The 21,640-nt window shown below is 44.6% G+C and overlaps 1 protein-coding gene across 1 annotated transcript in view; it reads right to left on the bottom strand.

Moving 5' to 3' along the window:
• Nucleotides 1-21,640, bottom strand: part of Csmd2 (CUB and Sushi multiple domains 2) — a 537,775-nt gene that overhangs the window by 472,817 nt on the left and 43,318 nt on the right. The window contains exon 2 of the mRNA XM_051188846.1: nt 49-265. Coding sequence (XP_051044803.1) covers nt 49-265 — 217 coding nt within the window. The remainder of the gene's footprint in view (nt 1-48; nt 266-21,640) is intronic.

The raw sequence follows: 21,640 nt of genomic DNA, 5'->3' as shown, positions 1-21,640 counted from the left end.
TTGGCTCAGGCCCCAGCTGCTTACAACAGGGAGTAGGGAAGATGGTACCTTGTGCGAAGGTTCTCTGCCTGGGGTGGGCCATCAAACACTGACAGGACATCAAAATCTTCTTCCAGGGCAAAGGACTGGAACACGAGCTGGATCCTGTGCTGGTCCTCTGCGGTGATGGTCCATGTGCAGTTGGCATAATTGGGGTAGCCATAAGGGAACCCTGGGCTCTCCACTGTCCCATTGGGACCTTGCAGTTGGAATGTGCAGTTCTGGCCTGGAAGAGAAAAGGTAAGCATTCAGTGTGGCCACAAGAACTCCAAGAAGTTCCCAAGAGGTGGAGGTATCATGTCAAAGAACCATCAGTTACTTTCCTGATGCTTCCTACGGACAGCCCTAGGCTTGACAGCCAGAAGGGAAAATGGGTAGCAGCCTATAACCAGGGATGAGGGGTATGCTGTGTTCAGTTACATTGAAGTTTTGGGGCAGCCCAATAAGCTGAAAACTGATGCTTGTGGTTTAAAGGCAGAAACAAGCACAACTAGGCTACATCCAAGACCTTGCACCCAAGCCAGGGGACCATCTATCTCAACCTCCTCTGTTTCCTGTTCACAGTTGATGATCTCAACTTCAGCCTCCCTAGAAAATACAAGCCACCAGTGTGTCTGCCCCATGCCGCCATCCTTACTCCACCACCTAAATGGGGCCCTTGGAGTTCCACACTTCCTGGGCCTTTAAGGACATTTCTTGTACATGTCTTGTCCCTTCTCCACTGGGGGCTTCCAATCTCAAATGTGCTCCAGACTTTCATAAACACAGTTCCATGTCCCTCCTGCTGCTGCCTGTCTCTCTCCTCCTGCCCATAGCCAGTTGGGACCACAGTCTGTCACCCCATCCTTTGCCATGCCCATCAGGTCTGCCTTACTGTCCTACATGTCTACCTAAGAGCAGGTACAGGGAGGTCACAGACCAGCTAGGGTGGGGATATGCAACCTATCTTCCTGTTCACCCATCTCTCTGAGCCCCTCACACTACTGCCAAAGCTCAGTTTCACTCTGTACTTGCCAGCCATAGATCTGGCTCAGACAGAGCTTCCAATGGAAGGTACGTGAGAGGGTAGGAAGGGACGGAGAGGTGGCATTCCTATCTGCTTCTCCAGTACTATTGGTGCTAGGGAGGACCTCCCTAGAAGCAGCCGCCATGCTATGAGTTCCTCCAATACCCCTGTACCCTCTTCCTCTCCTGAATGTTCTACTTCCTTTCCAGGCTCGATGATGGAGCCTCTTGTCTCTGTCTAGTTCAGAGGACATCCCATTTGTGCACTGATAGCATACAACTACAGAGCGCAAGCCAGTTGCCACTCCTGGGCCCCAGACCTGACAACTGCTTTGGGGTGCACATCCACTCTTCCCTTGCCTGCTGCTGCTCCTTCACTTAGGGGATGGGATGGCATCCCTATCATGATGTCTAAATAAGACTGTAAGTGTCTTCTTCTTGTCACAGCCCATGGCCAGCATCTATCTATCTCACTCCCAGCCTCCTATACCAAGTTCTTCCTTAGACTCCCAACTACCCATTCATATACTCTGGTCCTTAATGAATCTCTTCTCTTCTCAACTAGGACCAAGCCATCCCCATCATTACTGCATCTAACATTCAGTGGTTCCTCACTGCTTTTCAACAAGGAAAGAAAACTGATGTCTAAGGTGTGTGGGAGGTGAGGGGGTGGGGGGAGGAGGTGTCTCCAACAGGGTTTGGCGCTTCCTATACTCCAGCTACCCAGCCGAAGCTCTACCTTCTGCAGGTCTGTGTATCTACGTTTTTTCACTACCTAGCCACAGAACTTAGCCATGCTTCCACATGAATGTGTGTTTCCACATGAATGTGTGAGGCTATAAGCCTAAGAGCAGGGAGCATGCCGTCTCAGTAGCAGGCAGGCACATGGTTGTAGGAACTTTGTTTTCAGACAGTGTTTGTCTAGACAATTCTAAGATCGCTGCCTTTATTGACTTAACACTCACAACAGCCACTCGTGGTGGACACTATTAATATCTTCACTTACAGACAGAGGCAGAATTAGAGCAGAGGGGAATTAAAGACTGGGACCACGGCAACCATTACTCAGTGTTGGGACTTCAACTAGGCAGGACACTTCCTCTATAATGGTGCTGATAAGTTGAGTCAACACTAATTTTTTAAAGCCACTTTAAGGATTAACTGACAAAGGACACTTAATCTTTAAAATGGCCTTAATATTAAGAAATCTCTTAATACAAAGTATTCCATGGGGGGGGGTTAAAGACTTCTGAATAAATGCTAAAGAGGCATTTAATAAAATTAGACATGTAACTCTGATTAAAATAAGCATTCGGAACAAGGCAGAAGAACACTGCCTTTCCATTTAACAGCCCTTTACATTGTACTTTAGGTGAAACATCCAATAGGGATCAAAAAAACACAACAGAGATGTCAGCATCCTCCCTAGGACCACGTGGCTGACTGGAAGAGCTCAGTGTGCAACACCAGAGAAAGAAATGGGAAAGGAGGATGCAAAGGAAGGCCAAAAGAATCGATTGTAAAGCTATAAGAACTAAGAAGAAATTTCAGCCAAGTAACCCAATGCAAACTCTACAGAAGTCAATAAGATTCCTATATGCCAGTCACAGATTAAAGTAGGGGGCTAAAGCTTCTTTGATGGCAATGTAGTACACATAGAAATAAACTTAGTGAGAAATGTGGAGGCAGATTCGGGGGTGTAGCTCATGATACTGAGGCCACCTAGGGTGCTTGAAGGCCAGGGGTCTGGCCTCAGTGTCATGAAACAAAGTGAGAGAGGGACTGGGAGAAGGTATGGATGGAGGGAAGGAGGGAGGGGGGAGGAAGGGAGAGAGGGAGGGAGGGAGGAAGAAAGAAACCTGTAAGCACTTTATGGAAAGATTTTTTTAATTTAAATTTGAAACAAACTTGTTTTACATGTCAATCCCAGTTCCTGTACCCTTCTATCCTCCCTGTTTCCCCCAGCTACCCCCATCCCATCCCCTTTCTGCTTCCCAGGGAGCAGACTTCCATATGGAAAGAATTTCTACAGGGGGATTTTTAAAGAATTCAGAATAATTGGAGATAAATGATGTAGTCTTGAGTGGAAAAGTCTAACTACTGAAAGGTTAATTTATAATATTAACCTCTCAAAAGTTATTGAAAAGTTAATTTATCCACCTGATACAGTGCTCATCAAAAGCCCAAGGACATGTTTTAACTCTGGGAAAATGATACCTAAATATTACCGGGGAAAAAAAAGATGGTTTATTTAGACAATGTATTGTCTTTTAATCTCATAACAAAGGATACCCAGTCATCGTGAATGACATGTGGAAACTGTGTGCGGGAGGGGCCTCAGTGAACAGATACAGCTAATATACGCAAACACCGATATAAGGAAACATTTTTTAAAACAACGAAAACAGAAAAAAAATATTTTTGGAGAACAAAAATAATTAACAATTTCATTAAAGAAGTATCTTCCAAACTCAGATGATATATCAAAGTAAAAGATCTAACAAAGTGTTAAAAAATTTTTATTTTTTTCTAATTTCCTGGGAGATACAGTAAGATTAACTGTTTTATATAAAGGTGAGAGCATATGTGTGTGTGTATGTGTGAGTGTGTCAATGTGTATAGTGAGATAGTCCTTCTGTGGCACTGACCACGCCCATTAGGGGGTGGAGCCATGGGCGGAAGTGACCTGTGGAAGGAGGTCAGAGAGAGAGCCGGGAAAAGCTCTCTTGCTGGCATGACTCAGACAGGAGAGCATCGGGTGGAATTTCCTGGTGTTCATCTGTCTAGGTTGTAAGTTATTTCTCCCTGAATAAACACCTATTCGGCCTATTTGTTTATCCTGATCCTTATTTAACCACGATAAATGTGTATCAGTGTGTGTGAGTGTGCATGTGTATGTGTGAGAATGTGTGTGTGAGAGAGAGACAGGAGAGTGTGTGTTGTGTAAAACAGACAAAATCAAAAGGCATACAAACATTGGGTTGAAAAGCAATACCTTCTATATAAAAGAGTACTGATTACTAATAACAGCAAACAGAACAAACACTGTATGTGAACCTGGACAGAGTAGAAACAAGTTCACAAATGAGGTCACCCAACTGCAAGAATAATGAAGTAAAACTTCTGTTTTACAGCTTTCCAAAGGGCCCCAGTACCCTGAGCACCTCCCTTCTTCCACAGGCACCCAGACTGCTTCATCTTGGGACCCTGAAAGCCTGGGACAGCTGGTGATGTCACTGCACTAAGTCACTGATTGATTTGTTCCTGTATGCCCATCCTGTGACCGGCTATAGGGCCTTGATCATGGATTAGACAGAACCTCCATCCACCCATGGAAACAGTGCTTTAACAGTACTCTGATAGGAATACATACAGTGTTTCTGAAGTATAGACTCCCTCAGAGGCTTCAGCTTAAGATCTGGCCTTGTTCATGTCTAGTACAACCATTGATCCCAACATTGCCCCCATCCTCACTGCTGGGATGGATGCCCCAGCTCAGACCTGCCCAAGCCTGGAAACACTGACTTGGGATCTAGCAATGATCTTTTCCTACTACAAAGAGAAGCAGAGGGGCTCAGAACATGGACCCTGAGCATACTTCCCATGTAACCCATGGAATGGGACAAGAAGGGTGAAAGAGACAGAGTCAGAAGACAGAGACAATGAAGGAAGAGACCCAGAAGGCAGTTCTTAACAGAAGGTGACAGAAAATGGAGGATGCCACCGAGAGATTGTGATGAGGGTCTTGGATGAGGTTACTCAGTTTGATAGCTAAATGGTCCCTCTGTAAGTAAAGTCCTGTACCATGAGAGCTCAGTACTGGCCCTGGTACATCCCAAGTGAACAGAATTCAACCAGCATTTGCAGAGAAGATATATGAATTCCAGCAAAGGTGAGCTGGAAGGGTTGAGCACGGTGAGCAGAAGCTGGGCTGTTCCAGGCAGAGGCAGGACTGGCTGGTGAGAAGATGCAAGGCCACCACCGTATGTGAAATAATAACATGCATTTTGCTTTTTGTAGCGCACTTGAAAAGTACAGGCAAGGTTTAAAAGGATGAGATTATTTTAATCTTGCATTCCTTTCAGAGGCAATGGCTATTAATATTTTCATTTTCTAGATTCTTCCATGCATCGTTAAAGTCTTTTAGAAAATACCATGCATATCCTTTGGAGGGCTCTGTAGTAGACTATTCTTCAACCTTGGATTACAAAAGGCAGTGTCTACTTATAATACCCATAGAGCCTCGGGTATAAATAAGTTTGTTTTTTTTTTAATAGCCTCATTCCTCTAGGAGTGTCATGCTCTACAGGCTGAGCTGGAAGGACATCCTGTATTCCCTCTCTTAAGCTGACCAGTTACCCAGGTCAGCATCCAGGATGATGGACCACCCATCGCTACCCACCGCCCACACCTCTTCCTCTCTCATGGAAGCATATGGACACATTCTGGGAGAGATTTTATGATTTTGTTTTGAAAATGAGATTGTGGGTTAGCTCATTTCTCTGCAACTTGCTTCCCATCTTAACAATACATTGGGGATAGCTTTCAGGTCAGTAGCTACAGCTCTAACTTATTTTTTAAATAAATGTATAATATTGCCTGGCATGGATGTAACTCAATGTATTCAGTCATTCCTCTGTGTATGGCCATTCAGGTCATTTCCTTGTTTTCTTTTGTAACAATTCAGTAAACACGACATGAGTTTCTTTTCCCCCAAGATACTGAAACTGCTCATAAACTGCATTTTAAAAGGATGCCCAATGTCCCAATGTATGGTTATCCTAGAATTTACTCAAGCATTCTATTGTCAACCATCTAAATCGCTCCTGGTTCTGTTTGTTTTTTAATCTGGTTTATAAATACAACCTGGACCAGAGCGAGGATGCCAGTTAGTGCGGTAGAAAACGGGTTTCCATGGCTAAAGGCCCAGAATGAATGTCCATTTATGCAGTCACTGTGCCTAGCTTTGCTGTCTGCTGGGGTACTGTAAAGAGAGGATGACTGCCCTCTGCAGCGGGTACTGTCGGGCATGGTTAGAAAGGAATGGAAGTGGGTTCATTTGGAAGTTTCCCTGAAATCAGGTGGATGTCAGTGAGTTGAGAAAGTCAAATGCACCTGCTGCAGACAGGAATGCTGATGACGTGAAAGCCAGAGCTCACATGTTCAGATGCCCTTTCATGTCTTGGGTGGGAGGGGATAGAAAAACCATGAGGGCCCCTTGCATCTTCTCTCTTCCAGTAACCACACTAGTCCTCCATGCCCTGGGGCTCTGGTGACTACAGTTAACCTATGACGCCAAGATTCAAGAACAACCCCAGAGAACTGGGTGGGAAGGTGTTTTAATTTACTTGTTTTTAGATGATTTCTCTATAATAAATCTTCAAACATTCAGGTTACTCTGTCAAAGAGGATGAGCATCCCTCAGGCTTTGAGACTAGATGTTCATGCCCCCCTCCCTCCCTTTCCTTTTCCTCTTCCTCTTCTTCTCATTCTTTTTTTGGGGGGTGGGGGAGGGGAGGAGATGAGTCTCCCTATGCAGCCCAGCCTGGCTTGGAACTCAAGATTCTCCTACCTTAATTGATATTGCAGACACACACCATTATATTACACTTCACCTTTTCTTAATCATTTTAATTCTTCCTCTTGGGAGTTACCTATCTGATCAAATCCTTGGCTCATTCTTCATTATAATTTTCCAGTGATTTACATGTTTGTATGTCATGTATATTATATGTAAATCCTCTCTGCATCCCATGTGCCTTTTAATCTTATTACAATTGACATAGAAGTGCTCTAAAATTTTCACACTCAATTCTTGCATCAGGCCTTGCTGTTTCTTGTCATTTTGCATTCACCCTATAGATTCAAGGTTTAATCTTCCATCGTGTTTGTTGCCAGTATTGTTTTCCACCTGGTTGTGTGCCTTTGGTTTTGCTTAGATTCCTCACACAGATTAAAACATTCAGCTTTTATGAGCAGCCACACTTATCTCTCTCATTCTCACTAACAGTCTTCCTTTATTTACAATGACAAAGTCGCTCAACCAGGAATCTGTTTGTTAGCTGTTTAACCCAGTCAGCAGAAAAAAAAAAAGAGAGAGAGAGACAAAGTCCTTCCCTGGCCCCAAAGCCTCAAGGCACCCACTGCCTGTGTCCTTTCCTCCTCTCTCCTGACAGCATCCTATAACATACTGCTGTGCATCAGGGATGCAGCCACAGCCCATCATGTGCCCTCCTCATGACCCTGGCAAGTTCTGGCCCTTCGTCCCACAAACCTCTTGCTTCAGTAGCAGGTCTAACTGACACTCATTGCTTTCAGGAGTTCAAGCAGGTGTCACTCCTTCAGAGGTCACCATAAGTAACATCCAAGTGTCACTCTTCTCCACCAATGATCCCAGCTCAAGTACCTCTGACTTATGTATTGTAACAATCTGCATGGCCACTCAGCCTCCAAAAGTGCCCCCTCCATGACAGCAGGGTCCCACTTATTCTCTGCAGTTTACCTAGCTCCCCAAGCCTGCACCTGGCCCTTAGCAGATGCTCCTAGAGGCTGAATGAATGAATGAATGCTAATTGCCCACCCAGCTCCATGCACAGACTATTCCTCGCCAATCGAACGGCAGGCACTTAAAACTTCATTACCTCCTCCAGAAGCCTGCTCAGAATTCTCAAGGCATCCTCAAGTACCCTGTTGCCCGTTCATCACTCATTCTGAACACCGTTGCTTCCACCAATGGTGATATAATGACATGTGTATGTGGCTGTCTTCATCAAGAGGCTCCTGGAGATTGTATTCAGATTGTTTCTCTAGTATGCAATCCAATAACTGGCTGTAGCAGAAACTCAGTACATAGTTTTTCAGTAAATTATTTAGTGAAATGAATGAATCTTATCATAACATTCAGAGAATACCCACCAACTTCCCTGAACTACATATGGGTCATTTGGGACGTGGCTTAACAAACAGATAACAGGGATAGAAATTCGAAGCAAAAGCCTTGGATTCAAATGGCATGTTTGCCACTTAATACCATATGGGCTATGTGTATAAACTCTTCAACACTTAGTTTCAGCACTTTGAAAATGAACACCATGGCTGGTGAGATGGCTCAGCAGACAAAAGTGCTTGCCATACAAATCTGGCGACCAGAATTTGATCCTCGGACCCCATGGTGGAAGGAGAGAACTGACCCCCCAAAGGTTGACCTCTGATTTCCACAAACACTGTGACACATGTGTGTACATGCATGCTCAGACAAACCTTAATAAATAACACTTAAATAAATAACTGAAATCAACACCCACTTTTGTGGTGGCTGTATAGACAGACTGGATAACACCAGCTGCATTGCTAACCATTCAGTACAATACTTGGCACACAATAAATGATCACTAAATACAAGCCAACCCTTGAGGGAAGATTTGTACTGATCTTTAGGTAACTCCTACCCCATCTTACTATGGTTATACCCAGGAAATTTATCTACTTTTTGTTACTCTAGTGAATCACATTTTTCATAATTTCTCTGTTATTTCCGATGTACAGAAAGCCCACTGCCTTTATTTTTTACATATTCACTTCACATATAACCAGGTTCTTAATTCTAAAATCTTCTCAGTTAATTCCCTTAAGGGCTTTAGGTACACAATCATGTTGTCTACAAATAATGATAATTTTTGAGGAGATAGCTCTTTTGAGAAATTTGGCAGGAAAATTCAATTCAATTCTGTAAATATTTATTGACTGATAAGGTCAATTTTGGACAAATTTAGTTGGAGATGCCAGTGGGACGTGCATGCGAAGATGGCCAGAAGGCAATTAGGCTGGTGAGTGGTGTGGGAGTGCAGTCTGGGCTGGTGATGGGGATTTGTCAAAGCCTTGCAATTAATGAACCTGCCTGAAGAGGAATTTCAGGAGGTGGTGGCAGATGCTGGATAAATCATCATGACTGAAGGTGTCCCATTGGCCACATGGATACCTAAACACCTCCGGTATACCACTGGCCACTGGCTCATCTCTATGATGCTTCTTGCCAGGGCATACAGAATGCAGATGGCAGAGGCTGGGCCAAGCAGCATCATTGGCTCTTCAATAACCCCTGAAGAAAGGACCAAAAACTCCTCAGTATCAGGGGTGCTGGTGGTCAGCACTTAACTTCTAGCACTATACCTCATGTTTCCATATATCACAGATTCCTTTCATGTGAACACCCTAGGTCCTTTCAGGCCTTCACAGTTTTATGTCCTTTGCCTGGTGTACCCTCCTCGGCTGTGTCTAACTCACTGACCCATGCTCAGTCTGTAGCCCACCTCCCCAGAGCCTTTCTAGTGAATGACTGGCAGATAAAGGACCTTCCCCTTTCCCCTACCCTTCTTTATGATCTAAAGTCCTCCACATAGCTCCATCTTTTCATCCCCAATCATTTCTCAATCCAACACAATCTTCCTTCATCCTGAGCATTTGCACAGAAATTAGTTTCATCCAGTTTGCTTAGGTCCAAGTCAGAGTCACATGGTTTCTTCTTCATCTCGCTTAATTGCTGGTGGGGGGGAGGTCAGTATTTTCACCTAGTCAGCCTAACTCATGGTTCTAACACTCAGTTGACAGGGGAACCTCACTAGCATCCCAGGTGGAACAATTTCCTCTTCCCTTTCCAAGAAACAAAGATACCCTGCCACACTTGCTTAAAGCCCTTCAGCTGTTCCTCCCTTGGTCCTCATAGGTCACCATGATTCCTCAGGAGCCTTCCCCTTGCTCTTTGTGATGCTCCCCATTGTCACTCACTCTGAGATCTGTAACTTGTCCATTCCTCTGATTGAAACATTTGAAACATCCTTTCTTTGTAGCTTGCTTTCACCAAGTCCACTCACCCTGTAATTTACAGGTCCCGAGAGAACCTCCTGACTTTCACCTAAGTGGTAACCCTTTCTTTCTCTCTCTCTCTCTCTCTCTCTCTCTCTCTCTCTCTCTCTCTCTCTCTCTCTCTCTCTCTCTCTCTCTCTCTCTCTCTCTCTCTCTCTCTCTCACACACACACACACACACCCTGCTGTGGGTTCTCAGGGAGACTTGCATCTCTACTGGATCATAACATTGTTTAGCATCTGTCTTTCCTGAGATATGCGTTCCTTGAGGATACAGACCACGTGCATGCTGTTCTATTTGACCTACCCCCAGGAGATTGCATTAGTATGTCATATTACTTCAGCATCCATTTGGAATAATGGTTTGAGCTTCTCATAGCAGAAGGATCCTCAGCTGCCCTGATTTAAGCATACTCCTCTAATCTTCCCTTTCTTCACTGTGGCCCATCCAGATCCAGGCTTGACTGCCTGTTTAAGGAACAGTGAGATATGATCTTCCTGTTGTTCTTTGGCTCCTAAGCCCCACATGGACTGTGTAGATTGTGGCATCATCTCCTGGGACTTGAACTTGATTGCTGTAAATTACCAGTTAGAACATCTGATGGAGAACCCACATGAATAACACTCTGGGCCCCAATAAAAGCCTTGACTCACAGGTTCTTTTCTATATCCCACCCTCAGGGTGTGTATGTCCCCCACAACTCTCCCTTCCCATTGGCCTGGGGCTTGTAAGCAATAAACACTGGGGTAATGTGGGCAGTGTGAGCAATGAGCCCCAATTCCAGTCCTAGCACTCTGCTGGGCTGCTTCCAGCACACCTCACCTAGTGGGCAAACCCAGGCCTAACACTCCTCATTACCAGGCTCTCCAAGAGAAGAGCTGCTGTAGAATACATCAATAAGACCAAGTCAAGAATCAGTCAAGAAAAATAACATATGCCAATGAGCCAAGTCTCCCATGAGACGATTACAGGTTGACAGTCATTAGGGTATCTGCCAAGGCAAAGAAGTCCTATCAAAGATGTGTTGTAAACATCCATGTCTTCCCTAGGGCCCATCAGGGCAGGGCTGGAGCTTATAGTCACTGCAGAGAGAGAGAGAGAGAGAGAGAGAGAGAGAGAGAGAGAGAGAGAGAGAGAGAGAGAGAGAGACTCAAAGACTAGATTTGAGGAAACTATGACAGCCGGTAGCCATCTTGCCTAGAAGTTCACAAGGTCAAGTCCTGCAGCCACAGAGCTGCTTCAGCTCACCACCCCTCACCCCCTGATCCCCCTCACCCCCTGACCCTCCTCACCTCCCTTACCCCCTCCCAATGATCCCGGTGTTCAGTCCACAGTCAAGTATGGATGGTAGAACCACATTAGGTGTTAAAACAGTGATCGCAGGTTGTAAGCTATTTTCCCACAACAGATGTAATAATCAGAGGTATCCAAAGTGACTAAGCAGCTAGCCCAGTGGCTCTCAATCTCGGCACTGTGAATGTTTTTAGGGTCTTTGTTGTGGCATCTTTCCTGGGCATGAAGAAAGCTTAGGGATGTCACTGGCCTCTATCCACCAGACAACCTGGACATCACCTCCCACTTAGGACAACAAATATGACTTCAGAATTGAGAAGTGAACACACACTGCCCTTGAGTGTTGGGGGGAAATCACATCCAGTTGAGAACTGTTCTAATTCTCTAATACATATGGGAACCTAACCTCCCGCATTTTTTTAAATTCACTTCAGGAGATTTTTGTCACCTTTTTTACACCAAGATTTCCTTTGGGCAGCCTAGTGGCCCCTTTGCAAATGATGCTTTAAAATATGTAGGGGGGAAAAAAAAGGAGAGAAAGAGAGAGAATTGCAAAAGGCAGTTATGCTGAAATACAGTTTTCAAAAATACCTTGAGGTTTTGTTCTAAGTGACTGGAGGCCTGTGTTTGTCCCTGTGCTCACTGCCACCAGGATCTGACAGCAGAACTGTCACCTAGTGTCATTTGAAGCACACTAGGTGGAGATGGTTTTAGCGACTGTAATATTTTATGGAAATAACCTGTGATCATATCAGGGGCAATTTCACAGGTGCAGCTAATCCTAATATGCTTTGTTGTGTGTGTTCATGATTGATAGGAATGCTAAGTTTCAAATAAAGATGTAATTTCCACCATCCAAGTTAGGAACTCCCCCAGTTCCAGTGAGAATCTCAGAGGCCCAAGCTAAATTCCATCTTTCATTCAGCAGGGTTGGAGAGCACTGCTTCCTTCCAGGGAGCTCTGGTTCCAAGCAGAGCTAGAGGGCAGTCAGAGCCAGGCAGAAGGGAGGCAGATTATGTAGAGGCCCTTTGCAACAGCTGTTACACCTCTGGCCTTGTCACTTCAAGGTGAAGGCCTTGAGTTCTTCAAGGTTTAAAAACACATTCAGTGAAATTATATCATTTGCAGAAAAAATGGATGGAGCTTGAGACCATTTTGTTGATCAAAAAAGCCAGACGCAGACAGACAAATATCCTGTGTTTTCAAGATCTTGTATATGGAATTTAGATTTTTAAAAATGCATGAAGAGCTGATAAAGGGCTTGCTGTTGCTAGTATGAGGACTTGAGTTTATATTCTTGCATTCATGATGATGATGATGATGATGATGATACCTGATGCTTCTGCACCAGGTCTGTAATCCTAGTGCTGGGGGAAGACAGGTGTCTCCCAGAGCCTGTAGATAAACCAGCAAGCTCTAGGTTCAGCAAGGGACCCTGTCTCAAAAACCAAGATGCAGAGTGAGTGATAGAGGAACATATCTAATGTTGACTTCTAACCTCCACATGTGCAGATACAAGCAGATTCATCCCCTTCCACACAGGTTCACACACACACACACACACACACACACACACACACACACACACACACCTTAAAAAGCCATGAAAGTAAAAGGGAGACTATTTGAGAAGATGGAGGGGTCAAAGATGGAAAAAAAGGACAAGAAGCTGCAGTGGTGTAGGGATGAGTGTGACTAAAGTGTACAACAAACATGTATGACAATGCTATGACAAAACCCATTATTTTATATGGTTAATGTATGCCCAGGAAATGGGGCATGGGAACACTTTGGGGTTAAATTGGTAACTGTACAAGACCTGGGATTCAAACCCAGACCAGCAAAGGCAAAGCTCAGGGTGTTCCTCTCCAATACCCCTCCCCTCTTGGCTGGCCCCAAGGACTTCAGTCAACATCTGGGGACAAGCTCCCAAAGCCACAGCCCTGGTTGCGTTCTGTGTCTAGTACCTGAGGTCAGAGCCTAGGATTTGCTAGAAAGAACTGAGGACAGTCATGGTGCTTCAGGGACATGGAAACCAACTAGGGGTCCTTTTTCCTTTCAACCTGAGGACACAAAGGCAGGAGATAATGCATGGCAGAAAAGGCAAGGCAGTAAGTCTGTCCCTGGGCCACAGCCAATTGCTCTGTGGGAATAATCCCAAGCCACTCGGCTTCCTAATTCTACCTCCAGGCTCTCAGAATTTCTTGGACACATTGAACATGGAAGCCACTGCTGTGGACTAAACACAATTTCCCCTGCCTGGCAGTCCAGATGCGGCTTGTTTTCATGATCAGCAGCTGCCACCAGCCAGGAGCTGTTTTCTGTTGGGGAATCCTGGATTCCAGACAGCATGGGCATCTCTTCTCCACTGGTGGCAGATTCTTGCTGATTGGGTTATGCCATGTCCCTGGATGCACTAACCAAAGGACCCAGGTGTGTCTGGGGACAGGCATCTCTGCCAGTCTGGGACTGCTCCTTGCTGAATCTTTCAGAATGAAAACAGGAAACTATCACTGAGTTGTCTGAATAGGAGAAGATCCCAATAATCAAGCAGTACAACCAACACCCAAGGCTTGATTCATCCCATTTCCCTCTGTATCTGAACATGACCTCTGCTCTCCTGAAGCTTAGGGTATAGACATAGGTCACTTCCTGCTATTGTTTTTTCCTGTGCCAAGTACTGTTGTTGTCTTTCGCATTTTATACATAGCAATCTATTTCATAATCCTCACCACTGCATCAATGGGCATTATTATTATAATCCCCATTTTACAGCCAAGGAAACCAAGATCCAGAAAGACTGGGTAACTTCCCCAAGATTGTTAGCTATTGAGTTATGGAAGCAGAAATTAACCTCGGGCAATCTGAGGCAAAATTCTACTTCTTTACCTACCACTCCATCATTCATGGATAGAAGGATGGATGGATGGATGGATGGATGGATGGATGGATGGAAGAGGTGAAATAGACACTTCTTTTTGACAATGTAGGAATTAGAACCTCTTCCTGGAGCACTCGGCATACGTTTGGCTTAAGTACCTCTCTCCTCAGCTATCAATCATGTCAGACAGAACTCGGAGGCTTCTGCCAATTGTCTGTCATTTGGGGCATGAGCCCACAACAACAAGTTCTCACATAGCAACCCAGGGGAAACCACACAGGGAAAATTATACACATGGGACTTCCTAGGAGAAAAATAAGAAAACAGCAACAGTAATTTGGCAAACAGAAAGGAAGTGACAAAAATGTGAAACTACAGTGGGTTCACTACCAAATCCACAGCCGAGCTGTGGCACTTCACAGCACTCCGTTTGCATCCGTTGAATAAAGAGATTAATGTGCGGTCGGCACCTGTGCCTTCATCAACTTATTTTGGATCTCTATTTGCAGCTTTATCCATTAAAGATCCATGGGCACTAATTGGCCTGATCTTTTCATAGTAAAAGTGGCCTCAGTACAAAGGTAAGTAGATCAGTAAGCCCTTTGTGTGTGTATAAGAATCAGGCCAGTTCCTGGGCAGTGGTGGATCTCAGTTAGTTTTGAGTTCAAGACCAGCCTGGCCTATAAGAGCTAGTTCCAGAACAGCCTCCAAAGCCACAGAGAAACCCTGTCTCAAAAGAAAAAAAAAAACAGAAAAAAAAATCGATTCAATGGGTAAAGGCACTAGGCCCCAAGCCTGTCAGGTTGAGTTCAAAACCCCAAGTACCTACATGTAGGAAGGAGAGAACTGGATCCTACAAGTTGCCCTCTGAAACACATGATGGCACACATGTGCTCATATGTTATGATAGTGAATACTCAAACACAAAACAAATAAAATAAAAAGTTGTTCACTAAAACAAATGGTGAAACCAGCCAGGCGTGGTGGTGTATGCCTTTAATCCCAGCAGAAGCAGGAGGATCTCTGTGAGTTTGAGGCCAGCCTGGTTGATAAAGAAGTTACAGGACAGCTAGGGCTGTTACACAAAGACACCTTGTCTTTGACTTTTCAGCCAGCAGGCTTGAGAAACTCTCTCTTAAAACAAACAAAACAATACAAATTGTGAAAATCCTTACGTGGTATAACAGAAAGAATCTAAAAGCCTAAGGCTTTAACTCTGCTATTTACTATCAAGGGGGGACATGGTTGGATCCCTCAGTTATCCAACATCCCAGTCTGTCAACATAAGGTTCTCAAAATCACCTTAGCATAAACACACCTAGGATTCTGATTCAGGTAGAAGATGATGACTGGCTGTTGCTCTGTCCATGGTGCTGAAGCTCTAATGTCTTAGGGTGTGGCTGTTTCTCCTGAGCCATCATTCATGGATGGATGGATGGATGGATGGATGGATGGATGGATGGATGGATGGATGGATGGATGGATGGATGGATGGATGGATGGATGGGCGGATGGATGGGCGGATGGATGACTGGGGAATGAAAGAGAGTTGGTGAGAGGATGACAGAGAAGGGGGGGGGGATAAGGAATTGGGAAAGAAAGTAAATTTGACTCTGGAAGCATGTGTGCTGAAAGAATGTCCCCCAGCCTTGTTTCAGATGGAACCAGGAACCATGTTTAAAGTGGTTCTTCAAATGATAAGTGGATTGGGAGAATGATGGATCTATAAAGTTGCTTTCCCGAGGTTTCAGGTACTGAGCATCCAAGACTAGAAAGAGGATAGGTGGGAAGCTAGCTCCTTGGATATGGAGAGTAAGGAAACTCCAACCTGACAGCAGATGTCTGAGGACCACAGCATATGATCTTTTAGGCACAGCCTTGACTCTCCCCTATTCATTCAGAAACGTTTAAAAAATACACTGGTGAAGACACAACAACTCTAAGGGCAGCTCAGCCCAGACTTCTTTAAATGAAGGCACTCAGGGGCCTTTCACCCTGTTTGTCCCAATCTCCAGCAGATGTGTTGCTATTTTTGCATGCAAACGAAAAGGGCTTTGTATTTTCCTGCCCCAACCACACATTTGAATTGTACATGAGCTCTGTTGGTGATCTGAAAATTGCTCCCATCAAAAGGGAAAGCCCAAGCTAATTATTGAGGGGTGGTCAGGCCTGGCCTGGCTCAGCTTAGATCAGCCTGGATACTAATAGAGATTTCTCACTCAGGGGTTGGTTGCTTCTGCCTCAAGCTAGGCACAGGATAGGCAGCCTCTGCACTCCTGGGACTTCCTGCTCTCTTTCACACCTCCCCAGCCATATCTGTACCCCCTGCTCCTCCAACAAATGGGCTCTGCTTTTTCCTGGGGCCTTTGAACCTGATTTCTCCACCTTCTTCCTCCAGAGATGCCAAACTCATTTTATTTTCTTCCTTTAAATCTTTGCTCAGCACTGCCTCCCACATGAGGTTCACTGACTACCCTCTATAGAAGATCAACTCACTGCTTGCCCCTGCCCCTGGCTCCTTGGATGCCCTGACCTGTTCTATATGCTCTTTCTTTGCTAACATGTATCTTTCTGTGGCACTCTATGTCATACTGTGTTTGGCTTCTCCTGCTAGTACGTTCTTTGTTTCATTCACTGATGCATCTCAACCCAATAGAACAGTGCTTACCACCTAGTAAGCCTTCAAGAAACAATTATTGAATGAACAAAGAAACAAACTGTAATCTAGTGCACTTACAAAAATGAAACTCATGTGAACCCAACTCACCGCAGGCTCAGAGAACCCAAGTAGTTGCTATGGCTCTATCTGAAAGCAGAGATCATCCCCTCAGTGCAATCATAGTTGGACAAAAGGAATTCTGAGTACAATCTGCCCACTGCATCCCAAGACACCTCCCACAATAGTGAGTTCATGGTTGTCACAGAGTATGGCATGCTGATGGGAGATGTTGTAGTGAGATAGTCCTTCTCTGGCACTGACCACACCCATTGGGGGGGTGGAGCCATGGGCAGAAGTGACCTGTGGAAGGAGGTCGGAGGGGGCCAGGAAAGGTGCTCTCTTTCTGGCGTGACTCAGACAGGAGAGGAGCGGGTTGAATTTCCTGGTGTTCATCTGTCTAGGTTGTAAGTTATTTCTCCCTGAATAAACATCTATTTGGCCTATTTGTTTATCCTGATCCTTATTTACCGCGATATCTGGTGTCAGAAGTGTTGGGAAAGGTATGGTTTAGATGGGATATAGGTAGATTAGCCTATTTTCTTGAGAATTTGAGTAAGAATGAGATAGTATTTTACAGCTTACATTGTTGTGTATTCTTATGTGGTAAGCTACGTAAAATTAAGTTTATATTTTGTTATATTGTGTTAAATCTTTCCACTTACAATGTTTTATGCACATTATTTTTTACCATATTCTATGTATGTATACTTTTCTTGTATTCAAGACATTTTGTATATTGATACAATTTGGGATATTTATCTTGCTGCCCTTTATAGTTCTTCCTCTTGTCTTGACACTTATACTCTACCTCTATTTTAGGGATTTACATGTATGTATATGTAATAGATATATTGTTTAAGTATTTGTTCCTGCTTTACTCAGGGAAGTTTTAATCAGTCTTTTTAGCTAAGTTCCTGAATATTACAGATTATCTTCACTCACATTTCCTGTACCTATGAGATTAGTCAGATATAGATGCTTAATCTTCAATCACTTCATAGACATGCAAAACATGGCATTTAAATGTTTTAATATTAGTACTCCATTGACATGAGACACTGTTGCTCCTGACAGCACCGTGCACTTTCCCGAAAATATGTTGGACACTGTTGTTGCTCCTGCTGGAGTTCAATCTCGCCTCAGCTAATGGCCTGTTGGGCATAGAAATGCCCCCACCTTGACCACTGATTTGGACATGCAGTCCTATGTGCTTGCAGGAGACAAATATAGAAGACTGCTTGACCTTGCTAAGTCAGGGTAAGACAGCCATTCTACCTCCCTACTGTTGTTGTGGTCTTAGCCTTGTGTTTGGCCTTAGCCAAATCTGGGTGTACCAACGTTGCTGTGAGACCTAGGGTGACTGTTCAGGTGGCTTGCTGTTTCTGTCCTTGCTGCACCTTTTGGAAGTTGTCCATCCGCATTTCCTGTCTACTCTAGTATTGTTAATTTCCTTCTCAGGTCTTGATGAGGTTAAAGATTAAACTATCACAACTATTATTCTCTCTTCCTAGTTAGATATATTAGGTACTAGACTTACGTTTTCCAGCTTAGGACAACTCTATTGTAAACTCCATTATGCCCTCACCCTAGGACTAGATATGTAGGTCATTTTGTTCTCGATTTTCCTTTTCTTAGAGCACACTTGTTATTCACTGTTTTGTATATAGTTCTGTATTAAGCCTAAATCTTTTCTTTAGACTAAAAGGGGAATTGTAGTGAGATAGTCCTTCTCTGGCACTGACCACACCCATTGGGGGGGTGGAGCCATGGGCGGAAGTGACCTGTGGAAGGAGGTCGGAGGGGGCCAGGAAAGGCGCTCTCTTTCTGGCGTGACTCAGACAGGAGAGGATCGGGTTGAATTTCCTGGTGTTCATCTGTCTAGGTTGTAAGTTATTTCTCCCTGAATAAACATCTATTCGGCCTATTTGTTTATCCTGATCCTTATTTACGGTGATAAGATGTCATTCTGTAAATCTGTTTCTCATACTGGTTAATGAATAAAGCACTGTTGGCCAATAGGAAAGCAAGATAGGCGGGACTAGGAGACAAGGAGGGTTGGAGTAAGGAGTAAGGAGGAGTCAAGATGGAGAGACTGGGGAGACGAGATGCTGGCTCCTTTCCCCGGTAAGAAGACCACGTGGAAATATTAGATTAATAGAAATGGGTTAATACTTAAGACAGAGTTAGCCGATAAGAACTAGTAACTGGCCAACAACATTATATCAAATACAGAGTCTCTGTGCATTAATTGGGGCTGGTGTGGCGGCAGGACAAAACCAGCGGCAGGCGGAAAAACCATACTCCTTACAGCGTGCCTCTTTTGCCACTGCATCCAAGAAGGCACAGCATGGGATTCCAATATCAGTGAGCAGAAGGTCAAAGGGAGTGCCATCACCCAATATCAAATACTATGTGAGTTACTCACACGTATTGGTTACTCTTAGCCCTGCTTACCTAATGAGGGTTAGGGCCAATAATCTGCCATACTTACACCCACATACATAGTAAAAGCTGGCAAAACCAGAGGAAAGGACAAAGAAGGGAGTAGCGGGAGAGTGAGAGGGGGATAGTAAGGCTGGAGAACTGAGATGCTAACTGGAAACTGGAAAGGTTTCCCTTAGCAGGATAGGACAAGATGACTCCACGACGGCTTTGCCCCATTCTCCCTGCCCCCAGAAACAGAACTTGAGTAAACTGAGGGGAAAGTATTTCTAGCTATTTCTGAGTGGGTAACAGATCATCTACAATGTTGCCAGAGAAGTGAGGAAACACAGTGTCTTAAACATCTCTGTAGAAGTAAATCCCAACAGCTCCGCCTTGCCCTTTCCCTACATACAGGTTAACCACAGTGAACAACACTTGAGGCTGGGCATATGCAAGTCTGGCCCAGAACCTGCCTCTGTGCATCCAGTTTTCCACCTTCATTTCCATGGCCATTCCTACACATCCAGTTCCGACCCTCGTGATCTCTGTTTACCCAGGACCTCACTCATCCTGGTCAGCCCCAGCTCCAGATGATTTGCCTGATGGCCCAGCATCGACCCCCCCCCATGCTGGCACAGAGGACTGCCTATCCCTGGACACTGTAAAGGAGTCCCAGCAAGTGGCCTGCTCTTGTTTCAAGGATGAGGTACCCAGAACTTTCCAAGAGCTCCAAAAATGTCTTTAATGCCTGTCTCCCTTTCCTGCAAGCATCCCGAAGTAATGCCTTCAAGACAGAGACCGGGGCAGAAAGTTCCAGCTTTGAAAAAATCAGAAGTATTTACTGAATAAATGAATGAATACGTTTGCCTTCCAACAGGGGAATTTATAGACAGCACAGTCTAGCGGGAGTTTCTAGAATCCACAGAATCCCCACGCAGAGAATTTGATGCAAATATTTCATGGGACTACAGGAGGTCAATGCATCCTCACTTAGGCTTCCCCTCCAGACAGTCTGGCCCTCTCTGGCAGTGTTCACAGCCAAGGGACAAGTGGTGACTGAGTGGGACCCAGCTGCATCCCTGCCTTTCTGAGTGAAGTTCTGCTCCTCATCCAGTAGGGCCTCAGAATTCTTCCTTTCTTTTCAAATTTATTCTATGTGTCTTTTACATCATGTATCTTGATCCCATTCATTTCCCTGTCCCTTCTAATCTGCCCTCTGCCCATGCACCCCACCCTCCAAATAAAACAAAATTTATGAGAAAAAGGGGGGAAAGAACCTCATCATGGAAGCTACAATGTGACACAGTGACTCCTACTATACATTCCTTTGTCCATATATCATGACTTGCAAGTGTTCATTGCAAAGAGTCATTGCTTTGGTTTGAGGCCTCGAGTTTCTACTACACTATTGATGCTGAGTACTCACTGGGACTCTTCTTGGATATCCTGTTGTTGCCCTGTGTTGTGGAGATCCTGCAGTTTTTGGACCTGCAGGTCAGGTCCCTTAATGTGCTCCTATAGATAGTGGAAAGGGTGGATGATGGGGCAGACCCAGTCATAACCCTGGATCTGGGCATGGGCAGCTATAGGGTTAGTTCACCAGATGTGAATTGGGGACATCTCTCCCATGCTTACAACTCTGAGGCTGACTCACCCATACCTGTACTAATATGGTTTAGGTTTACTGGGAAAGATTTTTTCCCTCCCTCAGTTTCCTAGAAACATGTCTTGCCTGACTTTTAAAGAATTGAAAGGTATCATCTACTTAATCCAATCACAAAGGAAAACATGAGTCTGGGGTCATGAGTGAATTGAGAGAGTAAAACTCGTGAGAGCCAACGGGAGAGGCAGAGCTGGGAGCCACATCCTCTGGCTTTGGTAAAAGCCCCAAAGACACAGCATCGTCTTAATAACAGGACCATCTCCAGAGTTCCCAGAGAGCATGTGGATGCTCTCCAGACTGCACATGAGTGAACAAACTAGGAGCACACTTTCAAGTCCCCGTTAGGCAGGAAGACCTTGATCTAGTAGCTGCTACTGAGGGTGACTGGAAAGCATGCCACTTAAAGATGTCTAGGCCCAAACATGGCAGCATATACCTGTTACTCTAGCACTTGGGAGAAACAAGACAGGACAGCCTAGGTAAAGGAACCAGAAACAAACATTTAAAAAACCAGGAAACTCAAAATGACCATCTTGAAGAGTCCCAGGGGCCTCAACACCACACAGATAGAAAACCAATGGAGTGAGGAAAATATTGCAACAACAAAGTAGTAAAGATGATATGTTTGAACCAACATACATTTTGGAACTGAAGAACATAAAAATGAGTTTAAAATTTTACTGGAGGGCTGGAAAGATGGCTCAGTAGTTAAAGCACTTCCTGCTCTCCAAGAGGACCTCAGTTTGTGCCCCC

Source organism: Phodopus roborovskii, unplaced genomic scaffold (assembly GCF_943737965.1).
Source record: "Phodopus roborovskii unplaced genomic scaffold, PHOROB, whole genome shotgun sequence".
NCBI lineage: Eukaryota > Metazoa > Chordata > Mammalia > Rodentia > Cricetidae > Phodopus > Phodopus roborovskii.
Note: the sequence above shows the minus strand (reverse complement) of the source record. Positions and strands in the feature narration are given on the sequence as shown.